Raw genomic sequence first — 20,610 nt, 5'->3', positions numbered from 1 at the left:
ACAGCCATCGTCAAGACAGGCCATGTGCACACGTTCAGTATATTTCGCTTGCAAAATGCTAAAAAAACGCGAAAAAAACGGGAAAAAAAACGCAAAAAAAAATGCGGATTTCTTGCAGAAAATTTCCGGTTTTCTTCAGGAAATTTCTGCAAGAAATCCTGACGTGTGCACATACCCTTAGGCCATGTGCACACGTTCAGGATTTTTCGCGTTTTTTTTGCGTTTTTTCGCTATAAAAACGTGATAAAAACGTGAAAAAAATGCTTACATATGCCTCCTATTATTTACAGGGTATTCCGCATTTTTTGTGCAAATGTTGCATTTTTTTCCGCGAAAAAATCGCATTGCGGAAAAAAAAGCAACATGTTCATTAAAAATGCGGAATTGCGGGGATTCCGCACACCGAGGAGTGCATTGATCTGCTTACTTCCCGCACGGGGCTGTGCCCACCATGCGGGAAGTAAGCAGATTATGTGCGGTTGGTACCCAGGGTGGAGGAGAGGAGACTCTCCTCCACGCACTGGGCACCATATAATTGGTAAAAAAAAAGAATTAAAATAAAAAATAGTGATATACTCACCGTCTGATGGCCCCCGAAGTGTTCCCGCCTCTCCGGTGCATGCTCTCTCTTCCGTTCCTATAGATGGTGTGGTTCAGGACCTGTGATGACGTCGCTGTCTTGTGATTGGTCGCGTGACCGCTCATGTGACTCACGCGACCAATCACAAGCCGCGACGTCATCGAAGGTCCTGAACCACACCGGCATCTATAGGAACGGACGCCGCTGAGGAGATTGGCTGTCTGCAGAGGGTGAGTATAACCATTTTTTAATTTTTTTTATTATTTTTAAACATTCTATCTTTTACTATAGATGCTGTATAGGCAGCATCTATAGTAAAAAGTTGGTCACACTTGTCAAACAGTATGTTTGATAAGTGTGACCAACTTGTCAGTCAGTTTTCCAAGCGATGCTACAGATCTCTTGGAAAACTTTAGCATTCTGCAAGCTAATTACGCTTGCAGAATGCTAAAAAAAAACGCGAAAAAACCGGAAAAAAAATGCAAAAAAAAAATGCGGATTTCTTGCAGAAAATTTCCGGTTTTCTTCAGGAAATTTCTGCAAGAAATCTGGACGTGTGCACATACCCTTAATGTTGGGTCCCTGTACCTGATAAGACACCTTTCCTGAGGTAAAAAGCCTACAATTTATAGGGCAGGAGGGAACCAGCTAATTAAAACAGCCTTAGGCTAATGGGACTAGGAGTGCACGTCATAGGAGTTTGCTTCAAACAGAAAAACTGACCAGCACATCCAAACTAGTGTGTAAAGGTTCCAGATAAGGAAATAATTATAATGGAATATATAGCTGTACACTGAAAGAAAGATCATGAATGTCTGATCGTTTGGGGTCGGACACCCAGCATCCACCCCGATCAGCTGTTCTTGGCGGCGGCGGCCAGCTCAATTGCGGAGCCGCTCCATCTTCTGATAGTGGCTGCTGCAGAGTACTGCACATCCGTCTCCTATTGATTTGAATAGTAGGTGGATGTGCAATACCCTGCCACGACCACTATCAGAAGATGGAGCAGCTCCGAAATTGAGCAGTTACGGCCAGCGGCCACCACAGACGACGCCAAGAACAGCTGATCGACAGGTGTGCCCTGGGCGTCGGATCTCGACCGATCAGACATTGATGACCTATCCTAAAGATAAGTCATCAATGATAAAGTAGTGGACAACCTCTTCAATCAGTGTCCGACAAGCAACAAAATTGGAAAGTGAGGCAGCACATTCAGTGAAATTAACCTTTCATTAACCCATGCAACGCTTCAGCTCCAGTTCTTGAGAAAAGCTCAGTGAAGATGAAACGTCGCATGGATTAATAAAGGTTCATTTCACTTGATGTAATGCAGCAAAAACTGAAACACTCACTAAACACTGATGAAACACAAATCGATAACACTGAAGAGCAGATAAGAAAAATCACAAACATCTGAATGAGACCTAAGGAATAATTGTAAAAAACGTCAAAGATCCATGAACTTAGGAATAAGGGAAGAAATAACAAATTTGACGTATCTCACTAGCCATTGTAGACACATTTATTTTCCCTACACCGCCTCATGGCTGAAATGTGCAACAATAAAATGCCAAATAAATTTGGAATGTCACTAATAAATCTGTAATGTACTATACAACTTCTAGCAATGGCAACTTCTACTTAGCACCTTATAAATCAATTGAACCACATATAGATAATAAGCAGCGTTTATTCGGGGGCCTATCCTGTACTTTGCGATATGAGTATACTTTGCTTCTTATGGATGCCATAGCCCGTATCAAATAGTACAGATGGTTTCAACAATAATAGCGCCTATTACTTTTCATGCCTAAATGAACACCATGTGTTTCAGCCGCCTCTGCTCCTGCGCTGACCCTGACCTTTCTCCCACCTCGTGCATGTTAGGGGCACACCTGCAATTAATAGTGAGAATCTATTCCAACCCCAGCCTCAGGCATACCGGCACTGCTATGCTTTCATTTGGGAGAGTATAGACAAGTGCAGATTTAAAGAGGCATAATGATCAGTACTGCTCAGAATAAACTGCAGCATGGCGGTGTCATGGCATCATGTATTATTTAGACAAAACACTTCTTATACCTCAAATGCATAAAGGACAAACAAGCATTAATGGATCCAAGCCAGTTGTAAAATAAAAATAAATAAATAATTATGGGTATGTAATTTCCAATTTGAACACTGGAAATGTGTCCCTGTATAATATTATGACACATATATCCAACAATATTCTTTTGCTTAATCAAATCCATTGACTTTTTTGGGGCGCTTGGCACACACAGGTCTGTCTCTGATGCCCATACTGATAGGACACAGAAGCGTGAAAGGAAACCTAATGGATATGACAACTCTAATAAGCGTCCTGTCTGGACGAGTTCTCCCCTAAGGATACAGCTGACACACCACTGACGACTCCTATTTCTTTACTTATTGGCAGTAACTTCTAAATCACTATTAATTGAATTTGGAACATTAACAGGAATGGAGAGCCTTTGCATTGTATGGAATCTGAGTTATTTATGTAAACTACCAGTGCAATGGAAATAGTAAAAGGTAGCTTGAAAACCTAGGGAGTAAATAAAAAACATTATGTATCTGAAATTCAATTAGTCCTACCGACGTAAAGGCAGTGGAAGGTAAATTCCTAGCGTAATTCTGTATTGTCCAACAGCCTCCATGTTGATTAAAAGAAAACCTCAAAAGGTAAAGTACACATGAAATAAATGGCTATAAATATTGTAAATAGAAGTATTATATCAATGCCATATGTGTTACTGATGGACAGAAATATCGGACATATCGGTAAAAATAAACAGAAAAACAGAGGAAAAACACCCCACCCTTACCTCATTTGTTTTTGTAACTAACATAATAAAACTAATTTTTTCAACATTATCTTTTGGACTTGTGTATTCGGTGTTTTTCCCCTGCTTTTCGGTTAGGCTCCATGTTGAACAGATAAAAAATTATATTCAACAACTATTTTTTAAATGTATTAATTTAGTTGGAATATTTTTGCCCATTCTGTGTTCACAAGAAAATGCATAGGGCCAAAATGAATGTGAAAAATTAGTTGTGTACATAACGTCAACTTAACCCTCCACTAACTGTTTCAGATCTATTTTCCAGCTGCTGTTGATTACTTGGCTAAAAACGTTAGCCTGTCCACACAGCGCCGGATGAAGCTTGGCGAACACTCTGCTGTCTTGGGCCTTTTACCTGTAGAAACGGGACAAGCCTACTGAAGAGTTCACACCTGAGTAGATGCTACAAGCACCGGTGCCAGAGGGCTCTACATCTTTCAGTAAACATTTGTGCCCATCCTCTCTCATCTGCTGAAACAATAAAACAGAGCCGATTCTCTGCAACCATAAAGTATTGCCGCAATGCCAGCAGTTGTCCAATGCTTCACAATACTTCTGAATCATTATTGAAAAGGCTCAAACACTGTCCCGCCTTCTCAGCCAATCACTGTTGAGGTTCATGATGCAAGAACCAACTGGTTTTGAATTGGGACAATATTCAGCTGTGAATTACTTGAGAAGCCTCAAATAAGGAAAAATCGGCCATTACACTGCAACCAGATGTGGAACAATTCACGATTAGAGTGCAAGCTTTTTATCATCATTTCATTCCATGTATTAAACTGCACTTAAATATTCCCACAATCATTCCATAAAGTACAGGAGATGTGGCGCAAACACTAAATAATATTCACTCAAAGGAGTCTCCATACAACTATACAATAACTACTACGGAGAAATGCTTACTTAATTGAAAATGTAAGGAAATTAATGATCTTTTCAATGACTACTGTTTCAATTACTGTAATTAGGTCAATGCTATAAACATTGAAACAAGAGCAGATAAAAAAAAGTTGCTATTAACATGGACCAAGTTCATCTAGTCACACAGAAACTGTGTATACGGTATGTCCCTTACATAATGAATTGGTCAATGACATATGAACTATGTGGAATAATGCATGGACGGAGGTCTGAAAATAATCTAGGGAATTAATCTGCTAAATTATCTGGAAATGTAATAACCAAATGATTAAAATGTTTATTTTCCTTTCGACAATAACATAAAGGTATCACATTCATCTATGTAGTAATATTTCATTTCATCACATTCCAAGATGATAGAAAACGTACAATGATGCAAATCTACTAATGAACAGTTTCCATACAGTCACCATTACAGAAGTACTGTGGACCAATGATATTTTCGGAATATATTGCTATTCCATTGAAATAATTGTTAAGGAGACCACAATCGGCTTTGTAGTCATGTTTTAGCTATTGGTTAATGATATGTACATACGGTAGTTAACCCGATCCAGATGAGAACCAGTGCTGAAGGTCATTCCGCTGAATATCCTCACAAGAGATGTCTAGTAAAGTGGATGTATATGAAATATGTGCTGTCTTCAAAAACATTGATATATTATGTTTCCAGAGAAAAATATCGATATGGGGATTGGTGGTTATTAAAGGGGAGCAAAGGGCATGTTTTTTTCCTATCAAGCATTCAGCATAATAATGTTTCCTCTACAAAAGACTCTTTTCCCGTACTAGAAGACAACATGCTCTTACTGACGTCCCTGGAAGGGGCAACAAGAAAACAAAGTAAGAAGACATTTCAAGTGGAGTTAAAAATGAAAAAATGGAGCTGTTGTTGCTTGCACATATGAACACTTGACATTCTTTTTGATATATATTTCTATAAAATGGACATTTAGAGGGATGCTGCTTGGAACCACATGGACTATGCCGTGGCTGCAGTATCCCACCGAAAACTGTACATTAATTGCTTCTAAGCCTTTAGTCTAATTCCACCACCACAGGATCCTCTTCGATAGCACTGGTAGGCATTCCACACAAACTGACTGTCACGTCTGTGTCTTATTTCATGTCACTCCAAGCGTGTACATATATATGTGTATATATATGTGCATACATATATATATATAATCCCACTATAATTTATTCAGCTATATTAAGTCGTAGACTAGAAAGATAAACTTGTACTTGTTTTACCCTCGCTACTGCCCGTAGAGGTCTGCAAACTCCAGATAACCTCTCCAGCAGTGACAGGGTTAACTACCTGTGCCTGTGTGTGTTTTTTTGTGTACCTCAGGCATTGCTGTTATGCATTAAAAAAGATGAAGCCTACTCTCTTTTGTGTGGCATCTATTCATTGAGATGTAGTTAATGTTTAGCCTACTGGACACTTATCCCCACTACACTAATTACACTAATTACACTAATTACACTATGTCCTGGTAAAAGTTCGTGAAGTTACCAAATTGAGAATCCCATTCTCTTCGACATGTTGTGAAAGCCCAATGGATGAAAACTTAGGCTACGTGCACACGTTGAGTAAATGGATGCAGAAATTTCTGTATCTCTTGGCAGGAAAAACGCAGCTCCAAAAATGTGCGTGCAGCAAATCTGCAATGTGTGCACAAGCCCTTACTCCAAAGGTCTCTCACCAGGCAGCTCGATATCAATTGGTGGCTCTAATATGAATCAAGAGGCAAACAGGCCAAAAGATTTCAAAGACATAAATGGACTTTTCTTAACCTAGCAATACACAATAGATACATTAAAATTAATTTGTCAGCTGTGTTCGACCACGTGACATCTCAACTAAGCTCTGCCCACTTCTCAAAAACACAGAGAAACAAATCAACAATTAATGGTCCAGATTAATGAAAAATGTTTACATGTTATTATTACACTTCTAGGGCAAGGGAATAGGACATAAATACACATGTGGTGACAAGCTGTGAAAAAGAATGGGCTCTAAATATAAGAACAGCCGAACATATATCATATAATATATCTCATAGTGTCAGATATGAAAACAAATAATAGAGGTGGCTGTATATGAAATAGCCATAGTATAAATTAAATATCATGTATCAAGATCTGTATTTTTTTTACCAATTACATAATTGCATATCGTGTACCACTGCACTGATGCATAATAATTACTTACATATATATATATATATATATATATATATATACTGTATATATATATATATACTGTATATATATATATATCATATTTCATTTATACTATGACATGACTATTTCATATACAGAAACCTCTATTATTGTTTTCGTATCTGGCACTATGAGATATATTATATGATATATGAGCCTATATTGTGCGCCCCATTTTTTCACAGCTTGTCACCACAGGCGTATTTACGTCCTTGTCCCTTGTCCTATAAGTGCAATTTTTATTAATAAAATGTATTAATTTTTCATTAATGGACTAGTAATCGTTGTTTTGTTCCTCTCCCATGACGAGTTGTCCATTCGAGTCTTTGTCTACATTAATGGTTTTTGAACTGGTATATAGTCCTGAATTAACTATTTTAAATTCACCATGCTCCTGGGTTTTTTTTATAAGCTATATCCACTTTTCAAAAAGTAGTTGGCATTGGCCAGGACTAGAAATTCCAAAAGTTGATAAAATTTTACTACATTTCAAACATTTTTAATGTTTATTAATACTGTTTGATGCATCGTGGGGCGTCTTCTTATAATACTTATCAATCTATAAAAGCGCATATACAATAGCCAGTGATGTTTCATAAGGGTTGTAAACTATTGTGAGAGAGGGAGGGGTTAAGTAGTTTATCTTTAAAAGTCACTGTCATTACAAACAATTTAGCTTTATCTAATAGTCCAAGGTGTAACTAAGGGTACTGTCACATAGTGCAATTTTGATCGCTACGACGGTACGATTCGTGACGTTCTAGCGATATCGTTACGATATCGCAGTGTCTGACACGCAGCAGCGATCAGGGATCCTGCTGAGAATCGTACGTCGTAGCAGATCGTTTGGAACTTTCTTTCGTCGCTTGATCACCCGCTGTCATCGCTGGATCGTTGTGTGTGACAGCGATCCAGCGATGCGTTCGCTGGTAACCAGGGTAAACATCGGGTAACTAAGCGCAGGGCCGCGCTTAGTAACCCGATGTTTACCGTGGTTACCAGCGTAAAAGTAAAAAAAAACAAACCGTACATGCTCACCATCTGATGTCCGTCCGGTCCCTTGCCGTCCGCTTCCCGCTCTGACTGTCTGCCGGCCGGAAAGTGAGAGCAGATCACAGCGGTGACGTCACCGCTGCACTCTGCTCTCACTGTACGGCCGGATCTGTCAGAGCAGGAAGCGGACGGCAAGGGACCGGACGGACATCAGATGGTGAGCATGTACGTTTTTTTTTTTTTTTACTTTTACGCTGGTAACCACGGTAAACATCGGGTTACTAAGCGCGGCCCTGCGCTTAGTTACCCGATGTTTACCCTGGTTACCCGGGGACTTCGGCATCGCTCCAGCGCCGTGATTGCAACGTGTGACCGCAGTCTACGACGCTGGAGCGATAATCATACGATCGCTGCGACGTCACGGATCGTGCCGTCGTAGCGATCAAAATGGCACTGTGTGACGGTACCCTAACAAACATGCAAAGTAATTAACTCAAATCACATTTACAGCCCAGTGAAAACACTTCAAAATGTGAAGAAGACCTACGGTAACTCCCTTCTAATGTGCTGTTCTCTGTCTATATGAGATCCATATTTAGCAGCCTTTCTGCTCCTGCTCTACTGACAAACTGTAAACCGGCATGACACAGAAGATTTATTTTGAGGCAGAAATGCTAATGAACAATTAATGTGCACACTCACAGGAAAGGAGCAGTTCTTATAGTATTGGAATAGCACTGAGGAACAGGAACTGTCCACTTAAAAAGAGTGGACAGAAGTTCGGGTATCATCACACAGGGTTTATAAAGCTGTAGTTCTACAGGATTTTACAAAAGCAACAAAGTAAATATAATTTTTCAAAATGTCATCCACATTCTAAGGAAAAATCCAGGCAGAATCAGAGAGAAATCTGACTTGTGGTGTTGATTTTAATTCTGCATCAGATCAATTTATGTAGCAGATAGCTTGTGGGTTTGTTGTGGATTTTTTCCAGTGAGTTCAATGGGGAAGACAAAAGCTTCACAGGTCACATGCAATGCAACACTATTGTAGGGGGTCAGACTGTATTGAGACTGACAAGTCCAAGAATGCTCATGTTATGTGAATAAACTGTTTATTGTGTTAAATCTATCTAAACTGACAAATTGAGCACTATTTTCTTGCAAATACTTTGCAGTCAATGCCTGAACACATGGACATAAATGGCCTATGAGCAATTACAATGTGCAAAGATATTTTAATGGCCAGTACAGAGATCTTTTTAAAAATCCTATTACACCTAAGCCAGCAATGATGCCAAAGGGGTATCTTGTATATTTAGAAGAAGGCTTCTGTATCATCACAGACAGCGATTCTTTACTGTATGGATTGCCACATGAAACTGTAATGGTTGATTCACTAAGAAAGCTTAAAAACGGCCTGTATGTCTTTCTTAAAAAATATAATGGTACTAGATTATCTGATAGAATGTTGATTCAGGCAAGTAGACTGATTACTATATGTGGTTTCAGGGGAATTAGCATCTGCCTCATGGGCTTTTACTTTCTCTAGATCAACATGTTAAGTTATAGATTGAAAATTATGGACTTGTGTTATCTTTCAACCTTAAAGCAACCTCTGTCGAAAGATTCTTTGACAGACCTATACTGCAGCTATCTTGTTTTGATGTGAGGTTTTGTGGTGTTCTTTGTCCTTAGTAAGGTCCCATTTAGACATCCATGATTTTTCTAGTTCATAAAAACATGGACTTCAGTGTATTGGATCTGAGTTGTATCAGTGTTTGAGTATGTGTACACAGTCTCCAGGGCAGTCCAGCACTGCCTGTCCTCTGGCACTGTCTCTCGGGCAGTCCAGCACTGCCTGTCCTCTGGCACTGTCTCTCGGGTAGTCCAGCACTGCATGTCCTCTCGTACTGTCTCTCGGGTAGTCCAGCACTGCATGTCCTCTAGTACTGTCTCTTGGGCAGTCCAGCACTGCCCGTCCTCTGGTACTGTCTCTTGGGCAATCCATCACTGCACGTCCTCTGGCACTGTCTCTCGGGCTGTCCAGCACTGCGCGTCCTCTGGTACTGTCTCTTGGGCAGTCCAGCACCGCATGTCCTCTGGTACTGTCTCTTGGGCAGTCCAGCACCGCACGTCTTCTGGTACTGTCTCTCGGGCAGTCTAGCACCGCATGTCCTCTGGTACTGTCTCTTGGGCAGTCCAGCACCGAACGTCCTCTGGTACTGTCTCTCGGGCAGTCCAGCACCGCACGTCCTCTGGTACTGTCTCTTGGGCAGTCCAGCACCGCACGTCCTCTGGTACTGTCTCTTGGGCTGTCCAGCACTGCCCGTCCTCTGGTACTGTCTCTCGGGCAGTCCAGCACTGCACATCCTCTGGTACTGTCTCCTAGGCAGTCCAGCACTGCACGTCATCTGGTACTGTCTCTCAGGCTGTCCAGCACTGCGCGTCCTCTAGTACTGTCTCTTGGGCAGTCCATCACTGCGCGTCCTCTGGCACTGTCTCTCGGGCTGTCCAGCACTGCGCGTCCTCTGGTACTGTCTCTCGGGCTGTCCAGCACTGCGCGTCCTCTGGTACTGTCTCTCGGGCAGTCCAGCACCGCATGTCCTCTGGTACTGTCTCTTGGGCAGTCCAGCACCGCACGTCCTCTGGTACTGTCTCTTGGGCAGTCCAGCACTGCCCGTCCTCTGGTACTGTCTCTCGGGCAGTCCAGCACTGCACATCCTCTGGTACTGTCTCTCAGGCAGTCCAGCACTGCACGTCATCTGGTACTGTCTCTCGGGCTGTCCAGCACTGCGCGTCCTCTGGTACTGTCTCTTGGGCAGTCCAGCACTGCGCGTCCTCTGGCACTGTCTCTCGGGCTGTCCAGCACTGCGCGTCCTCTGGTACTGTCTCTCGGGCTGTCCAGCACTATATATATATACTAGATGGTGGCCCGATTCTAACGCATCGGGTATTCTAGAATATGCATGTCCACGTAGTATATTGGCCAGCCACATAGTATATTGGCCAGCCACGTAGTATATTGCCCAGTCACGTAGTATATTGCCCAGTCACGTAGTATATTGCCCAGCCACGTAGTATATTGCCCAGCCACGTAGTATATTGCCCAGTCATGTAGCTTATTGCCCAGCCACGTAGTATATTGCCTTGTCATGTAGTGTATTGCCCAGTCACGTAGTATATTGCCCAGTCACGTAGTATATTGCCCAGCCACGTAGTATATTGCCCAGCCACGTAGTATATTGCCCAGTCATGTAGCTTATTGCCCAGCCACGTAGTATATTGCCTTGTCATGTAGTGTATTGCCCAGTCACGTAGTATATTGCCCAGTCACGTAGTATATTGCCCAGCCACGTAGTATATTGCCCAGTCATGTAGTATATTGCCCAGTCACGTAGTATATTGCCCAGCCACGTACGTAGTATATTGCCCAGCCACGTAGTATATTGCACAGCAACAGAGTATACAGCACAGAGCCATGTAGTATATTGGCCAGCCACGTAGTATATTGCCCAGCCACGTAGTATATTGCCCAGTCACGTAGTATATTGCCCAGCCACGTAGTATATTGCACAGCGACGGAGTATACAGCACAGAGCCACGTAGTATACAGACTTAAATAAAAAACAAACATATACTCACCTTCCGAAGGGCCGTTGAAGTCCTGGCCCTGTGTGCGGTGCACGCGGCAGCTTCCGGTCCTAGGGTTGGTATGAGCGCAGGACCTGCGATGACGTCGCGGTCACATGACCGTGGCGTTATGGAAGGTCCTTCTCGCAGGACCTGTGATGACGTCGCGGTCACATGACCATGACGTCATGGCAGGCCCTTCTCGCATACCATCCTTGGCACCGGAACCTGCTGCTTGCATGGAGCGGTCACCGGAGCGTCGCGAGGAGTGGGAAAGGCGGCGAAAGGTGAGTATATGAATTTTTTTTTTTAACCCCCCCGTCCCCATGTACAGTCATGTACCCCACATGTCCGCCTGTTCGGACCCATACCTCAAATGTCACCGTGTACTCCAAATATCAGCCTGTACTCTACTCCCAAATATCTATCACCATCCTGTATCCAAGTGTCAATATCATCCTGTACCCCGAGTGTCGGCGTTCTTATCCTGTACACCCGAGTGCCAGCGTCCTTATCCTGTACCCCGAGTGTCAGTGTCATTATCCTGTACCCCGAGTGTCGGCGTACTTATCCTGTACCCCGAGTGTCAGTGCCATTATCCTGTACCCCGAGTATCAGCGTCCTTATCCTGTACCCCGAATGTCAGCGTCCTTATCCTGTACCCCGAGTGTCGGCGTCCTTATCCTGTACCCCGATTGTCGGCGTCCTTATCCTGTACCCCGAGTGTCGGCGTCCTTATCCTGTACCCCGAGTGTCGGCGTCCTTATCCTGTACCCCGAGTGTCGGCGTCCTTATCTTGTACCCCGAGTGTCGGCATCCTTATCCTGTACCCCGAGTGTCGGCGTCCTTATCCTGTACCCCGAGTGTCGGGGTCATTGTCCTGTCAGGGATCATCTACTCCCAGGATCTGGCTGCTCAGGGATCACCTACTCCCAGGATCTGGCTGCTCAGGGATCACCTACACCCAAGATCTGTCTGCTCAGGGATCACCCACACCTGGGATCTGTCTGCAAGTCGGAAGCTTGCTCAAGCTCATGCTGCAGTCTGGATGATTTGTTCACAGTGGTGAATACACTGCAAAGCTATTTCTATTTGTGTGTGTGTATATATATATATATACTAGCTGTACTACCCGGCTTCGCCCGGGTTAATGACTGCTGTTAGCAAAATAGAATGTGTTAACAAAAATTTATTCTGCAGACAAAAACCACAAAACAAATAGATAGAAATGTAATTATTAAAAGGCAAAAACTAAGCAAATAGAAGCATTTCACAACATATATTAGCTTTGTTATACTGAGAATGTCTTTGTTGCCTATATTAACCAATCAGAGCTCAGGTTAATTAACTGTAGCAAAATAGAAGCTGAGCTGTGATTGGTTGCTATTGGCAGCCTGATAAATCCCCAGCCAACAGGAAGCCCTCCCCCCTGGCAGTATATATTAGCTCACACATACACATAATAGACAGGTCATGTGACTGACAGCTGCCGTATTTCCTATATGGTACATTTGTTGCTCTTGTAGTTTGCTTATTAATCAGATTTTTATTTTTGAAGGACAATACCAGACTTGTGTGTGTTTTAGGGCGAGTTTTATGTGTCAAGTTGTGTGTGTTGAGTTGCGTGTGGCGACATGCATGTAGCGACTTTTGTGAGATGAGTTTTGTGTGGCGACATGCGTGTAGCAACATTTTGTGTGTTGAGTTGCATGTGACAGGTTAGTGTAGCAAGTTGTGTGCAGCAAGATTTGTGCATGGCGAGTTTTGCGCGTGGCGAGTTTTATGTGTGGTGCATTTTGAGTATGTGCAAGTTTTGTGTGAGGCAACTTTTGCATGTGGTGCAACTTTTGTACATGTGGCAATTTTTCTGTGTGTGCAAGTTTTGCATGAGGTGAGTTTTCCATGAGGTGAGTTTTGCACGTGTGGCGAGTTTTGCGTGAGCCTAGTTTTGCATATGGCGAGTTTTGCATGTAGCGAGTTTTGAGTGGTGACTTTTGTGTTTCGACTTTTATGTGGCGAGGTTGGTGTGTGTGTGTGGTGAAATGTGTGCTGAGGGTGGTATATGTGTTCAAGCACGTGGTAGTGTGTGGCGCATTTTGTGTTTGTGTTCATATCCCCGTGTGTGGTGAGTATCCCATGTCGGGGCCCCACCTTAGCAACTGTACGGTATATACTCTTTGTCGCCATCGCTCTCATTCTTTAAGTCCTCATTGTTCACATCTGGCAGCTGTCAATTTTCCTCCAACACTTTTCCCTTCACTTTTTCCCCATTATGTAGATAGGAGCAAAATTGTTTGGTGAATTGGAACGCGCGGGGTTAAAATTTCACCTCACAACATAGCCTATGACGCTCTCGGGGTCCAGACGTGTGACTGTGCAAAATTTTGTGGCTGTAGCTGCGACGGTACAGATGCCAATCCCGGACATACACACATACATACATACACACATTCAGCTTTATATATTAGATATACCTGTATGTAATCTCCTGTATATAGTATATACCTGTGTGTCATCTCACCTATATATAGTATATATCTGTGTGTCATCTCCTGTATATAGTATATACCTGTATGTCATCTCCTCCTATACATAGCATATACCTGTGTCATCTCCTCCTGTATGTACTATATACCTGTAGGTAATCTGCTCCTGTATATAGTATATACCTGTGTGTCATCTCCTCCTGTATATAGTATATACCTGTATGTCATCTCCTCCTGTATGTAGTATGTACCTGTATGTCATCTCCTCCTCTATATAGTATATACCTGTGTGTCATCTCTCCTGTATATAGTATATATCTGTGTGTCATCTCCTCCTGTATATAGTATATACCTGTGTGTCATCTCCCCTGTAAATAGTATATACCTGTGTGTCATCTCCTGTATATAGTATATAGCTGTATGTCATCTCCTCCTGTATTAGCCCTCGTTCACACGTTATTTGGTCAGTATTTTTACCTCAGTATTTGTAAGCTAAAATGGCAGCCTGATAAATCCCCAGCCAACAGTAAGCCCACCCCCTGGCAGTATATATTAGCTCACACATACACATAATAGACTGGTCATGTGACTGACAGCTGCCGGATTCCTATATGGTACATTTGTTGCTCTTGTAGTTTGTCTGCTTATTAATCAGATTTTTATTTTTGAAGGATACCAGACTTGTGTGTGTTTTAGGGCGAGTTTCGTGTGTCAAGTTGTGTGTGTTGAGTTGCGTGTGGCGACATGCATGTAGGGACTTTTGTGAGATGAGTTTTGTGTGGCGACATGCGTGTAGCAACTTTTTGTGTGTCGAGTTGCATGTGACAGGTTAGTGTAGCAAGTTGTGTGCAGCAAGTTTTGCGCATGGCGAGTTTTGCGCGTGGCGAGTTTTATGTGTGGTGCCTTTTGAGTATGTGCAAGTTTTGTGTGAGGCAACTTTTGCATGTGTTGCAACTTTTGTGCATGTGGCAATTTTTCTGCGTGTGGCAATTTTTCTGCGTGTGCAAGTTTTGCGTGTGGCGAGTTTTGCACGTGTGGCGAGTTTTGCATGTGGAGAGTTTTGCGCGTGGCGAGTTTTGAGCGGCGACTTTTGTGTTTCTACTTTTATGTGGCGAGGTTGGTGTATGTGTGGTGAAATGTGCACTGAGGGTGGTATATGTGTTCGAGCACGTGGTAGTGTGTGGCGCATTTTGTGTGTGTGTTCATATCCCCGTGGTGGTGTGATTATCCCATGTTGGGGCCCCACCTTAGCAACTGTACAGTATATACTCTTTGGTGCCATCGCTGTCATTCTTTAAGTCCCCCTTGTTCACATCTGGCAGCTGTTAATTTGCCTCCAACACTTTTCCTTTCATTTTTTCCCCATTATGTAGATAGGGGCAAAATTGTTTGGTGAATTGGAAAGCGCGGGGTTAAAATTTCACCTCACAATATAGCTTTGACGCTCTCAGGGTCCAGACGTGTGACTGTGCAAAATTTTGTGCCTGTAGCTGCGACGCCTCCAACACTTTTCCTTTCACTTTTTCCCCATTATGTCGATAGGGGCAAAATTGTTTGGTGAATTGGAAAGCGCGGGGTTAAAATTTCACCTCACAACATAGCCTATGACGCTCTCGGGGTCCAGACGTGTGACTGTGCAAAATTTTGTGGCTGTAGCTGCTACGGTTCAGATGCCAATCCCGGACATACATACATACATACATACATACACACACACACACATTCAGCTTTATATATTAGATATATATATATATATATATATATATATATATATATATATATGTGTGTGTATATGTATATATATATATACATATATATACTAGATGGTGGCCTGATTCTAACGCATCGGGTATTCTAGAATATGCATGTCCACGTAGTATATTGCCCAGTCAAGTAGTATATTGCCCAGTCACGTAGTATATTGGGCAGCCATGTAGTATATTGCCCAGCCACGTAGTATATTGCCCAGTCACGTAGTATATTGCCCAGTCACGTAGTATATTGCCCAGCCACGTAGTATATTGCCCAGCCACGTAGTATATTGCACAGCAACGGAGTATACAGCACAGAGCCATGTAGTATACAGACTTAAAATAAAAAATAAACATATACTCACCTTCCGAAGGCCCCTTGAAGTCCTGGCCCTGTGTGCGGTGCACGCGGCAGCTTCCAGTCCCAGGGTTGGTATGAGCGCAGGACCTGTGATGACGTCGCGGTCACATGACCGTGACGTCATGGCAGGTCCTTCTCGCATACCATCCTTGCCACCGGAACCTGCCGCTTGCATGGAGCGGTCACCGGAGCGTCGCGAGGAGCGGGAAAGGCGGCGGATGGGGAGTATAGCAGTTTTTTTTTTAAAATTATTTTGAACATAACATATTTTTACTATTGATGCTGCATAGGCAGCATCAATAGTAAATACCGTATATACTCGAGTATAAGCCGCCCTGAGTATAAGCCGACCCCCCTAATTTTGCAACAAAAAACTGGGAAAACTTATTGACTCGAGTATAAACCTAGGGTGGAAAATGCAGCAGCTACTGGTAAATTAAAAAAAAAAAAAATAGATACCAATAAAAGTAAAATTAATTGAGACATCAGTAGGTTAAGTGTTTTTGAATATCCATATTGATCAGGAGCCCCATATAATGGTCCATGCAGTTCATTATGGCCCCATAGATGCCCCATATAATACTCCATGCAGTTCTTTATGGCCCCATAGATGCCCCATATAATGCTCCATGCAGTTATGGCCCCATAGATACTCCATATAATGCTCCATGCCGTTATGGCCCCATAGATGCCCCATATAATGCTCCATGCAGTTATGGCCCCATATATGCCCCATATAATGCTCCATGCAGTTATGGCCCCATAGATGCTCCATATAATGCTCCATGCAGTTATGGCCCCATAGATGCCCCATATAATGTCCCATATAATGCTCCATGCAGTTATGGCCCCATAGATGCCCCATATAATGCTCCATGCAGTTCTTTATGGCCCCATAGATGCCCCATATAATACTCCATGCAGTTCTTTATGGCCCCATAGATGCCCCATATAATGCTCCATGCAGTTATGGCCCCATAGATACTCCATATAATGCTCCATGCAGTTATGGCCCCATAGATGCCCCATATAATGCTCCATGCAGTTATGGCCCCATATATGCCCCATATAATGCTCCATGCAGTTATGGCCCCATAGATGCTCCATATAATGCTCCATGCAGTTATGGCCCCATAGATGCCCCATATAATGTCCCATATAATGCTCCATGCAGTTATGGCCCCATAGATGCCCCATATAATGCTCCATGCAGTTCTTTATGGCCCCATAGATGCCCCATATAATACTCCATGTAGTTCTTTATGGCCCCATAGATGCCCCATATAATGCTCCATGCAGTTATGGCCCCATAGATACTCCATATAATGCTCCATGCAGTTATGGCCCCATAGATGCCCCATATAATGCTCCATGCAGTTATGGCCCCATAGATGCCCCATATAATGCTCCATGCAGTTCTTTATGGCCCCATAGATGCCCCATATAATACTCCATGTAGTTCTTTATGGCCCCATAGATGCCCCATATAATGCTCCATGCAGTTATGGCCCCATAGATACTCCATATAATGCTCCATGCAGTTATGGCCCCATAGATGCCCCATATAATGTCCCATATAATGCTCCATGCAGTTATGGTCCCATAGATGCTCCATATAATGCTCCATGCAGTTATGGCCGCATAGATGTCCCATATAATGCTCCATGCAGCTATGGCCCCATAGATGCCCCATATAATGCTCCATGCAGTTATGGCCCCATAGATGCCCCATATAATGCTCCATGCAGTTCTTTATGGCCCCATAGACGCTCCATATAGCATTGTGCCATATGTAATGCTGCTGCAGCTGCTGCAATAAAAAAAATAATAATCACATACTCACCTCTCGTCGCTGCTCCTCAGCGTCCCGTCTCTCCGCACTGACTGTGCAGGCAGAGGGCGGCGTGCACACTAATATGTCATCGCACCCTCTGACCTGCACAGTCACTGCAAGAGGACAGGAAGACGGAGCGGCGCCCGGCGGATGGAACGCGGACAGGTGAATATGAAATACTCACCTGCTCCTGGCGCTCCTGACGCGGTCCCTGCCTTTCCCATGGTACCGCAGCTTCTTCCTGTAATGAGCGGTCACTGGTACCGCTCATTACAGTAATGAATATGCGGCTCCACCCCTATGGGAGTGGAGTCCATATTCATTACTTTAATGAGCGGTACCACGTGACCGCTGAATAGAGGAAGAGCTGCAGAGCGGGAGACCATGGGACAGGCTGGGACAGCGTTAGGAGCGCCAGGAGCAGGTGAGTATACGACAGTCCTCTCCCCCTCACCCACTGACCATGACTCGAGTATAATCCAAGAGGGGCACTTTCAGCCCAAAAATTTGGGCTGAAAATCTCGGCTTATACTCGAGTATATACGGTAGTTGGGGACACACAGGGTTAATAGCAGCGGTAATGGAGTGCGTTACACCGCGGCCCGTTACCGCTGCCATTAACCCTGTGTGAGCGGTGACTGGAGGGGATTATGGAGCGGGCGCCGGGCACTGACTGCAGGGGAGTAGGGGAGGGACTAATCGGACTGTGCCCATCGCTGATTGGTCACGGCAGCCATGACAGGCAGCTGCCGAGATTAATCAGCGACGCGAGATTTCCGTAACGGAAGTTGAGGACAGAAAGACGGAAGTATCCCTTAGACAATTATATATATAGATATAGAGAACAAAATAGGAACAGCATCAATATTACCGCAGCAATGGTGCAAAGCTTTCCAAACCAATCGTCCAATGGCTTCAATAATAAGAGAAAAAAAGGAAAACAGCACACAAAAAATAGAAAAAAGTGGGCTTTTAATGCCTGAACGGCGTGGCAACGTTTCGGATATGGTATCCTTTTTCAAGGATATCCCCCTACCCCCGAGTGCCGGCGACCTTATCCCCTACCCCCGAGCGTCGGAGTCCTTATCCCCTACCTACCGCCGAGCGTCGGCGTCCTTATCCTGTACCCCCAAGTGTCAGCGTCCTTATCCTGTACCCCCTCGAGTGTCGGGTCATTGTCCTGTCCATTGTTAGTATACATGTAGCCAGATGGGCATCACTGTACCGACTGTACAGATGGAGAATGTCAGTGTCACTGGTTTCTCCTCTTGGTCACACTCAGACATATTATGATGGGCGCTTCTTCTATAGAATGGGAAGATGGAGGAGTGACACGGTGAGTGTTACATGTTCTGCGCTGGTGTAATGGCGGCTTAGCTTTTCACATGGCAGGTTTCCTTTAGAGGATGTGATAAGCACACGCTCAGACAGTATGTTGAGTATTTATAAAGTCAGTGTTCTGTGAATTTGCCCCGAGTGTCTATTTCCAGTGTTCAGGCGTCAGACGACGTCCTACTGTTCCACTGAAGATGGGATGTGAAAGCTGCTCCATGTACCGACATCTCGTTTATTAGCATCCCGCTCCTTCATCTTCCTGTACGGCTCTCACCATGTTCTGTGATTGTAATAAATGCAATGTAAAAACCCCAGAGATCGGCGCTGAGACATACATTATGTCAACAATTACCATTAGCGGCATAAAAGCTAAGATGATATGGATATTACAGCAGAATAGGCGCCAGCATGCTCCGGTGCGGGAATCCCAAATAACTGACTGAGCACAGTGTCAGCACCTTCCTATTCTGGTTGGTAAATATACTGGTGAGTTTTATGTAATCTCCTCCAAAATGGTGAAGCAGTCGTCCATATCAACCATTTTTCATGAAAAAATGGTTTCTATAGGCTGCTACATGTTCCAGTCTAACCCCAGTGTGTTAAAGTTGTTTGAAGGGACAATTATATTTTCAGTCAGATAACTCAGGTGTCAGGATACTCCAGGAACCGGAGGCGAGACTGACAGCATAAAGTGTCACCCGGAGTGCCAGCCTGTACCCCAAATATCATGTACGGCTCTGTACCCCAAATATTAATCTGTCATTATCCCGTTCCCAGAGTGTCAACGTCATTATCCCGTACCCCAAGGGTCAGCGTCTTTATCGTGTACCCCGAGTGTCAGCGTCTTTATCGCGTACCCCGAGTGTCAGCATCTTTATCGCGTACCCCGAGTGTCAGCGTCTTTATCGCGTACCCCGAGTGTCAGCGTCTTTATCGCGTACCCCGATTGCCAGAATCATTATACCATATTGTCCTGTACACCGTGTCAGTGTTATTATCCTGTGCCCCGAGTGTCAGTGTCATTATCTTTCATAGATGATTAACTTCCATAGATTGAACAGGTTTCCCTCATCGTCGGTCAGTGTCTCTGTTCTCCTGCTCATTCTATGGAAGTGCATATATGCTCAGGGATCACCTACACCCAGGATCTGTCTGCTCAGGTATAGCCTAATCCCAGGATCTGACTGCTCAGGGATCACCGACACCTGGGTCCTGTCTTCTCAGGGATCACTCACACCCAGGATCTGGCTGCTCAGTGATCACCTACTCCCAGGATCTGGCTGCTCAGGGATCACCTACTCCCAGGATCTGGCTGCTCAGGGATCACCTACTCCCAGGATCTGGCTGCTCAGGGATCACCTACTCCCAGGATCTGGCTGCTCAGGGATCACCTACTCCCAGGATCTGGCTGCTCATGGATCACCTACTCCCAGGATCTGGATGCTCAGGGATCACCTACTCCCAGGATCTGGCTGCTCAGGGATCACCCACACCTGGGATCTGTCTGCAAGTCGGAAGCTTGCTGCAGTCTGGATGATTTGTTCACAGTGGTGAATACACTGCAAAGCTATTTCTATTATTTGTGTATCTGTGTATATATATATATATATATATATATACT

At 43.9% G+C, this 20,610-nt stretch overlaps 1 protein-coding gene across 5 annotated transcripts in view; it reads left to right on the top strand.

Annotated features, from left to right (window-relative positions):
* The window catches only part of PAX7 (paired box 7), a 110,479-nt gene extending 104,719 nt beyond the window's left edge, over nucleotides 1-5,760 (top strand). For 4 of the 5 annotated variants that reach the window (XM_077260339.1, XM_077260343.1, XM_077260341.1 and 1 more), the window contains exon 9: nucleotides 3,710-5,760. In XM_077260339.1, the coding sequence (XP_077116454.1) occupies nucleotides 3,710-3,825 (116 nt within the window). In that variant the 3' untranslated portion in view covers nucleotides 3,826-5,760. Of the gene's footprint in view, nucleotides 1-3,696 lie in introns of all 5 variants that reach the window. The other variant, XM_077260344.1, reaches the window with a different exon arrangement.
* The last annotated feature ends 14,850 nt before the right edge of the window (nucleotides 5,761-20,610 follow it).

The sequence above is a fragment of the Ranitomeya variabilis genome, chromosome 4 (assembly GCF_051348905.1).
Source record: "Ranitomeya variabilis isolate aRanVar5 chromosome 4, aRanVar5.hap1, whole genome shotgun sequence".
Classification (NCBI taxonomy): Eukaryota; Metazoa; Chordata; class Amphibia; order Anura; family Dendrobatidae; genus Ranitomeya; species Ranitomeya variabilis.
The sequence above is the reverse complement of the archived record's forward strand: the minus strand, read 5'-3'. Positions and strand labels throughout refer to the sequence as shown.